Source organism: Mytilus californianus, unplaced genomic scaffold (assembly GCF_021869535.1).
Source record: "Mytilus californianus isolate M0D057914Y unplaced genomic scaffold, xbMytCali1.0.p SCAF_6, whole genome shotgun sequence".
Lineage (NCBI taxonomy): Eukaryota > Metazoa > Mollusca > Bivalvia > Mytilida > Mytilidae > Mytilus > Mytilus californianus.
In genome coordinates this window covers 86,955,960-86,965,191 of record NW_026262712.1, presented here as the reverse complement: position 1 = coordinate 86,965,191, position 9,232 = coordinate 86,955,960, and the positions used below count along the sequence as shown (strand labels likewise).

General features: G+C 31.0%; 1 protein-coding gene across 1 annotated transcript; it reads right to left on the bottom strand.

Annotated features, from left to right (window-relative positions):
- Positions 1-2,958: 2,958 nt before the first annotated feature.
- On the bottom strand, positions 2,959-6,315 carry LOC127706654 (uncharacterized). The gene is made up of 4 exons (XM_052211309.1): positions 6,309-6,315; positions 5,555-5,711; positions 4,379-4,543; positions 2,959-3,130 (listed from the first exon to the last, which is right to left on the bottom strand). Exons 1-4 carry the CDS (start codon positions 6,313-6,315, stop codon positions 2,977-2,979), a joined length of 483 nt encoding a protein of 160 aa, XP_052067269.1. The 3' UTR covers positions 2,959-2,976.
- Between the last annotated feature and the right edge of the window lie 2,917 nt (positions 6,316-9,232).

The following is a 9,232-nucleotide window of genomic DNA, read 5'->3' as shown; positions in this document are numbered from 1 at the left end:
TAACATACAAATTATAATTTGTACAAAATGATAACTTGTACACAACATATATATTCTCAAGATAAAACATTGTTGATTACAAATAAATGTTCTTAAAACATATTTTCATGAATTTTCATTGATAATATTAATAGATATATGAAGCAATAAAGAATTCAATTTTGCACTCGATAACGTCAGCGTATTTATCATGTTTATATATACGCAGTAAAGCGCTGTTAAAAGCATACTCAGAAACTGCCATAGCATTACTTCGGATGACCTCCTCAAGGTCATCCGAGTAAAAAAGTACTTATTCTAAGTATATCTACATAATAAAAAAAAACAAGTTGTTTTCTTTAAAAAAAAGAAAAGCAGTACGTGAACCCGATACCGCTGACTGGTCACCAAACATTGTTGCTGAATTTTTGTTTGCTTTTGATTTGAAATAATTGACTGTGAATAGAATAAGATAATGATGATGTTAAAACGCCTTCATTGAAAATATGTAATTGTGTGTAGATTCTTGCACAAGTCAATTGAAAGCAATGTTGGATAGTTGTGAATAGAAAAGTGTATATATATACTGCTACTATTTGAATTTACATTTTAAGGCTTGACTGTTTTATTTATTACTTGGGAGTGTACATCATTTTTTCATAATCCTATTGCAAATCCCAGTTTCTGCAAACCTGATGTCTAATGCAAATTGCAAAAACAAAATCGCAATATAAATTTAAGCACTCAGTTTTATAATCTGGATGCATTTATTTTATCTATCATATCTTCATATTTTGTTTCCTGGGTGTCTTCAATTATATTTATACTCGTTATTGAAGCTGTCTGTACTCATGTAGATGTTGCATAGATAAATTTAAAGCCCAATTTCAATGTGAAGTGAAACAGTGTGGCATGCAACTTGTAAGAAGGTTTCGTATTTTTTCTTGAGAGTAACATACCAGCTTCATTGGGACGGGCTTATATACTGACAATTATTTTGGTCTCATAAGACATCTCAAATTTTAAGGATTTCCTGAAGTTACTTAAATCAATCCAAATATTCTACAGGAAAACTTGGTTTTGAAGAATATCTTATTTTCAGAAGTTTTATGAATACCTGAACATACTCTCAAAAGGACGTGCAGGATAGCTGGTCAACACAATGGATACAATTTTCAAAATCATACCATATTGCAAAGTTTAAGATGCTATAAGGTTGAACTATTAAAAAAATTAAATTTAATCATTAACATACATTCCTGTTAATGAATCTTTTCCGAAAATTTAGAATATAATATCAATAAACACCAGCTTCAAGTATTTATTGATGGACATTTTATTTATCAAATCAATCTGTTCTTAAACTCTAACTGTCTACTATATGAATATATTGCTATACAAAATATAAGCAAAGACTTATAAATCCATACTAAAACAGTATCAAATTATTAACGTAGTAATGAATATTGTTAAATATTAATTACCGTGTTTTTTTTGTGAAATGCAAGGATTTAAAATCCTTGTGAATTGAAACCATGCAAGTATTTTTTCATTTACCACCGTTTAAAATTTAGATACTAACTTGTGTATACGCATCCCTGCTCATTAGTGCATATAATTTTCATAAATGCATTCACTGTTCAAACCTGTGGGGCACAATACACGTATATATAACATTTTTAATTATATTCTATTAAGGATAAGTTTAGTCTCAGTTTAAACTTAATAATTTTAATGAATACAGCACGCTGTATAAAACTACACACACAACACGTACAGGGACCGTCTCAAAGCATGACTTATATAATTGCGTTATCATTATAATACGTGATATTTAATAAACATTCGCATCATTAAAAACACTTATGTTTTGTCAAAAGGCAAATAGGTTCTAACATATAAATGATTTTTTGACTGCAACCTAGTCTTTATTTCTTTACTATCCGATCTACAAATGAACTTTGATTGTTGAAATATAAAATGTCAGGTGGTAGCCTATCCATAGAGGGACCGTATCAAAGACATAGATAACTACCTGTATAAATGATCGAAAATTTTCGAGAAGTTCCGAGAATCTTGTTTCCGGAAAGATCCGAATGGCCCATAGAAGCTACAAAAACCCACCAAGACTATACTTCACGAGAATATTTCACTCAACGAAACAATAACAATTGTATCTTTCGTGCAATAATTTTCCAACGTCAATAATAAATCAAGAATAACATTACAATGCACTTTCTTTAGTTTGTTCATTTTAAGGTACTACAATGTCTTTAGTAAAGGGTCTTTATTTTGACAGTGAATTTAGTAAATTTGTCTTCTTTAGACGTCTAGGGGTTTATTCCAATAATGGTTAACATGTTGTGAAACAACACATCTTTAAAACTTTAATTAATTTTGCCATAGCTATTCATTTGGTTTTTTTTTTAAATATTTCTCCAAAACAATATTAAAGAATACTCATTGTATACGTTGTTTACTTTATCGGTAATTAACACAACCCCAATTCATAGTCATAGACAGTAAACAAACTTTTTTGAAACATTTCTCTAGAGAATCGGTTACACTAGCTTTATGGATATCAAATGTATATTCGAAAAGGAAATTTAATATAAGCTTTTAATTTGTTTCACATGCATTTTCAACCTAGACCTATTTAAAGTGAACTAAGAAAGCATAAAATATGCCTCCATTCTTGTCGAGAGCTTCCTCAGTGCAAACAACGTAATCAATATTGAATCAAAATTTAAGTGTTTGGTCTTAGTTAAAAATATCGGGAACACCAATTCACTACAGATAAATGCCAGTCAAGCGATTTAGACTCTGATTTCCAACTTTGGGATTTAGTGATCTACATGTGAAAATTAGCACAATCAGTGCAATAAGACAAACAAAATTTGAATTGCATTTATGAATTTATATTGATACGTGTGTCAAATGGAGATTCAATTACACAAACTTATATCTTTCCTGGCAAAACAATGACGCTTTCTGATATCAAAAGTTTTTTATTGTTTGTCCACTCCACCACTCTTCTTTATAATTTGAGTTACAAAATTCGTCGTCTGGTAAGCTGAATGCCGGGTGATCTTTTGACTTTTCCATGATTTCCTCCTCTTGTTTACGTCTTTCGACGCGACTGGCACAACATCTGAAATACCAATATCGGTTTACATTCAAGGACACAAAATAAACATGAACGATAAACCACATTTTGTTATTTGTGTTTCTGCTTAGTTTCCGATCTGAGGAGTCCATCACTTTTCAGTTTGTTCTAATTTTGGGTTGTAACAACTTAGCAGTGCGAGTTTTGATGTTTTACCTAGCCTTATTTTGTATTGTGTATAAAGCCAGGTTCCTCGAGTTGTATGTTTGTTGTCGTCGGTTGCTGTCTGTCATTATCATTCAGCCCGTTAGCTTTCTCTTTTGAATTGTTCGCATTTTTTTTATCCCATGTTTTGAATAGCTTACTACTGTATATGGTATGGGTTTTGCTGATTGTTTAAAGCTGTAAGGTGACCTGTAGTGGTTAACATCCTCATAATTTGGTCTTGTGTGGACACTTGTCTAATTGGAAATCATGCAAATCTCCTTATTATTTCATTAACATGATACTAGTAAATTAAACTTATTGAGTAGCTATCGCATATGTTCTGTGCATTTAAATTGTTTTTAAACTATCGAGGCTTAATTTAGAGCAGATATCGTTCTCTCAGGCTCGACGCTGATTTCCTTTCCAAAGTTTTAAAATACATAGATACGGATTGATGTGGCCTTCAAGTACGTTTAATTGTGCTGTTCTTGGTTAACAATTTGACAACTTTTGCTTCATTGTGTTTTTAGTTTTTTTTTTTTTCATTAAAAATTTTGTATATCTTAAAACAGATAGATAAAATGAGTTCGAAAAGTAGCATGAGTTGTGTCAGCAAATATTATTTTTACTTCTGAAATTAATTGGTGTGATGTTGGAAGACTTGTCGTAAAAACAGCAGTTCCAAATTATATCAAGTAAGATGTTGACACGGAAGGTGACCGCCATGGACTTATGATAAACAACTATAACGTGTCACGAGTTCAGAGGAGTATCTCAGAAACTTGCTTACCTCAAATATGGCTAGTTGAAATGAAAAAGTAGGAATCTTTAAATTTAGATTATGATAATGCGTGTTACATACAGTATGTATGTCGACAAACGGTACTAAATTGCGAAAATAATGGTATTTTTTTTCTGTTTACCGTAATAATTTCATTTACCCATACGACACAAGAAATAAGAAGAAATGCAGACGGGTTTTTTGACAATTGACTGTGAACTGAATTGTCACATGTTCTATAAAGATTCGGTCGTTCTTTTTGTCTCAAAATACATATAACTTAAACTCATTATCGTTGTACTTACGGAAGTGATTCTTCAGCTTGATGGTATTTCTTTTGTATTTTATCCTGACAACGACCGAGACAGGGAATCGTGTCCTTCTTACACCAAAACAAATAGATATAAATAACAGCTAAAGTTATGAATGTCAGTCCTATACCCAGGCTCATGGCAAGAATTTTCTTCCACCTAAAACAAAGAAAAGTCATTATCAATACGAGGTGAACTGCAATCTTCAGTCAGGAATTTATTTATTCAATTGAAAGTGCTTCTTATTCGGTGCCGATTGATGTGTTTGAAAGTATCCAAATGCTTGAAATGTTAAAAAAAATGTCGTTACATGGAGTTACTCGTACACGTTTCAATTTAATCAAAATAAGTTCTCCGCACTTGTTCGATTTCCTCATTTTCGTTCGGTTGTCTTTATGTCGCGTGACATTAAAACCGAACAGAAATGAGGAGCAAGTGCGGTGGACTAATTTTAATACGTTTAAAAAATGCGTATTGTCAGAGCTATTACGTATTATCATATAATAATGTCTCTGGTATAGTCATATCATGTTAATATATTTATATATATAGATGAGGTGCGGTTCTTTTTCGAAGGAGGTGGGTGTTGGTGATTCAGTTGGTGTGTTGAACTGTAGTACATTTTTGTCATATTATATTTTCTAAATTATTTTCTGGTGATTTGAACAGTAATGGTTTTTTTCAAATTTTTTTACTTATTACAATTGATAAATGACATTGAATTTGTTTAATTAAAAAATCATTCATTGGAAAACAAATTTTATAAACGATAGATTCTGAATAATTCTGACTTATTTTCCATTATTTGGTGAAAAGCTGACATTTTATGAGTCTATTTGTTTTTTGTAAATTAAATATTTAAGTAAACCCGTCTGATAATTTTAATAACTTTGATAAATATTGTTTTTCGTTTATTGTTTTGTACATAAATCAGGCTGTTTGATGTTAGATACATTTGTCATTTTGGGTCCTTTTTTAGCTGAATTTGCGGTATGGTTTTTGTTCATTGTTGAAGGCCGCACGGTCACCTTTAGTTGTTAACTTCTACGTCATTAGGTCTCTGGTGAAAATTTGTTTTATTGGCAATTATACCACATCTTCTTATTCTTATATTGACTTCTTTTGTCCGGAGATTGATCTTTGGTAACACAAATACAAATACATATATACCTGCCACCAGGTTCGCAACACCCAACACTTCCCTCTATTTTACAACACTTAGTTCGTCCTGCTGCAACCATTTCTTTTGATGTACAGTCAATATAGTTGTCGGCTGATGAAGCTGGTAAAGTGTCATCCACTACACAGTTTTGATCATCATAAGACACTGGAAAGTGTCAATTGCATATAGTAATTAGTAGTAATAAAGATTTTTTAAAAAGAAAAACGGAATTGTTACGGTTCACTGATTTCTTATTGATAAATTAAGACCAAATTAAAGATTTAAAAAAAAGGAGGGGCGAGCAGAGGGGCCCATCGAAAAAAAAAATTGTTGAATGTAAAAACTTAGAATACATTTATCAACTTCCACTATACCTTTTAGCAATTTTCCAACCTGTCTGTAATTCGTTTCTAATTTCTACCAAGAAAGGGGGCAATCACAAGTCAAATAAGTACACAACACATTAAAAAACAAAAAACAAAAAAACCGACAAATGACTTTACAAGAAAAATCTCAGGACACGTACAATTCGGCAATAAGTCTGATTAGGTGACAATGATATTAATAAAAGAAAAATATAATACTTACTAGATTCGACATAGTCCATACAGATATTGCTAAATAAAAATATCAAACTAAACGTTAGTGTGGAATGCATGTCGCAAAACTTTGAAACTTTTCAGGTTTATAACTGACAAAACACACCTGGACCAAGAAATATACTTAAGGAAAAAAATTGATTAATAAAAGAAAACAGTTTACTCTTCATTGTGTTGCTTTTAACTTTCGATTATTTCATTGACAATGAGTATAAGCAAATGGTACAATTTATTGACAAATCTATTTATATGTAACTGTATGAATTATGTAAACAATTAACGTCTGCTGAACCAAGGATAAAAAATACAAATCGAAAATTAAAATTTAGGTCATTTCATTTTATAAAAAAATCATGTTTTCTTGGAAACAATACATTTACATTATGATGAACATTATTATGAAATATATTTTTTGTTACAAATTCACACAACCTGTAAGTTGAGTTCATTGCTTAGTGCTTCATTTGTTTATTTTGGGAGATCCAATATATATATCTACATATTTGTTTGTTCACCAATACAAAAGATCGAATCAGAACTTTTAGGACATCCGAATTTTTGTATTTTGTATTAAATGAAATATACATGTCATGCATGTATTGCTGGCCTGGCCCCTTTCTGAACACAGGTCAGTATATACAGATTAAGAACCATTATATGTGTGAGTTTGCTTTAGCAGAATTGTGTACATGAATCCGGAAAAAAAGTCACTCTTAATAAATTCAGTTACACTTTGTAATGACTGGATTTATGACTCTCAGAATATGATAAAGCGAGGACAGTTTTATCAACATTTGGTCACAAAAGGCTTCCTATAACAAAATGAAATCCTTGAAATATAGCATTGTATATTCATTTGATAATTGAGGATAATTTTTTACACTTATCATTGAATTTTGCATCAATAAAAATCTGTTTGATAAAAACCAAAATGCTGGATGTGAAATAATTGCCAATGAGACAACTCCCCACCAGAGACCCAATTGCAAAGAAGTTAACAACTAAAGGTCACTGTACGGCCTTCAACAATAGGCAAAAGTTAAACCCATACCGCGCGGCAAAGTCAGCTATAAAAGTCCCGAAATGACAAATGTAAAACAATTTAAACGAGAAAACTAACGGCCTGATTAAAAAAAAACAATCATCGAACGAAATACAAATATGAGATACAGCAACAAACGACAACCACTGGATTACAAGCTCCTGATTTGGAACAGGTACATACAAAATGTGGGTTAAATATGTCAGCGGGCACCCAACCCTCACCCTAACCTGGGACAGTTGTGTAACAGTGCAACATATGAACAATGCAATGACTTTGTCTTCTCTGCTTTAATGACCTTGATTGATTTAACGTTGAAAGTCTTACAGAAAAAGGTTTAACAATAAGCATTACAAAATCTTAATATTATCAATGATCAATGAAAATAAGGTCAAGGTCGGGTAAATCATGGCAGATATACATGTACACCTTACAATCATTCCATACACCAAATATAGTTGACCTTTTGATTATAGTAGAAAGGAAACAAACCAAACCATGAACATTAAACATTGAACCATGAAAATGAGGTCAAGGTCAGATGATAAATAACAAACAGACATGTACACATTACAATCATTATATGCACCAAGTATAGTTGAACTATTGCTAATAATATCAAAGCAACAGCCTTAACCAGGAAAACTAAATATTGACCAATGAACCACAAAAATGAGGTCAAGGTCAGATGAACCCTGCCAGACAAACATCAATACCCTACAATCATTCCACACACCAAAAATAGTTGACCTATTACAGTACTTATAGTATCTTAGAGGAGGACCAAACTTCAGAAACTTAATATTGACCAATGAACCATGAAAACAACTGATATCTACCAGGCAGACATGTACACATTACAATCATTCCATACATTAAATATAGTTCACTCATTGCTTATAATATTTAAATCAAAGCATCATGGATGTTGTGATTCAGCCAACTTTGTAGCTAGTCTTGACATTTTTTCTGACCATACTTTCAATAATTATTTTGTTATCTTCATTTCCATAATCTCACTGTAAATTTTCTAATCTATTGCCAAAAGATGGCAAATTTTGCAATATTGATGCAAATTATTTTGGTATTTCAATTGAAGACACTGTCAGATTTTTATACATCTTTTTTTTAGAAACATTTGAAATTCAATGACTCTGACAAGAATGTTAAAGGAAATCTTCACTTTCTCAACAACAACAAAAATAAATAACTAACTTTTACCTAAATTGGTGTTCATTCTTCATTAAAGAAACAATACATTCCTGTATTCAAATATAAATGTACAAATACCTAATGCTGAGATAATTTCAATACTGTTAAATAGCAATATAATGGGGAATATACAAATAAATTAATTGCAGAAAATGCTCAGGTAAGAGTTATGCAATTGTGTTTATTGATAGACCTTAAAATCATCAACTTATGTCAGATGGTTATGACACTGATTTTACAAAGTTCTTTTGAGGTCAAGGTTTTTTTATTCAGTTAGATGTGTAATAAATTGAATACACAAATTCTTGACCTCAATACCAGTATGATTATCAACTGTCATGATGTGTTATTATATCTGTGGTCAATTAAAACTGCATTTGAGTGGAGTTTAATCCAATTAATACTTACACCTTTGAGTGTAATTGTTTGAAAATCGTGGCAGCTGTCCATCATACTGGTATTGAAACAATAATCTCATTTGCCTAATGCAAGAATGGGAATAACAGCATTTCAAAAAAGTGTGGGAATCAACTCTGATATCAATACACATCTTGAACCAAATTTTATTCAATGGCTTACAGGAACAGAAGATACTGATAAAATGCCTTAAAATTCTTTATCATTCTTATCAACTGCTTAAATTTGATAAATCACATTTTCCACATTAATTAATAAATGGCAATTTAATATAAATTTTAATTTACAAAGGAACTATATGCAAGTGTATATCTAAAATAAAGAAGTTGTTTGCCCAACCTTTTTTTCATTTAAGGACAATTTACATATTAAAAGTTGGCATTTGATGATTAAAATGGTGTATAAAGTTCCTGCAA

What these genes read in the sequence shown, in the direction of transcription:
- LOC127706654 (XM_052211309.1), bottom strand. An exon ending in TGTTGCGAACCTGGTGGCAG is followed by an intron (nt 4,544 to 5,554) that starts GTATATATGTAT and finishes TCTTTGTTTTAG; the next exon opens with GTGGAAGAAAATTCTTGCCA. An exon ending in CAAGCTGAAGAATCACTTCC is followed by an intron (nt 3,131 to 4,378) that starts GTAAGTACAACG and finishes TTGGTATTTCAG; the next exon opens with ATGTTGTGCCAGTCGCGTCG.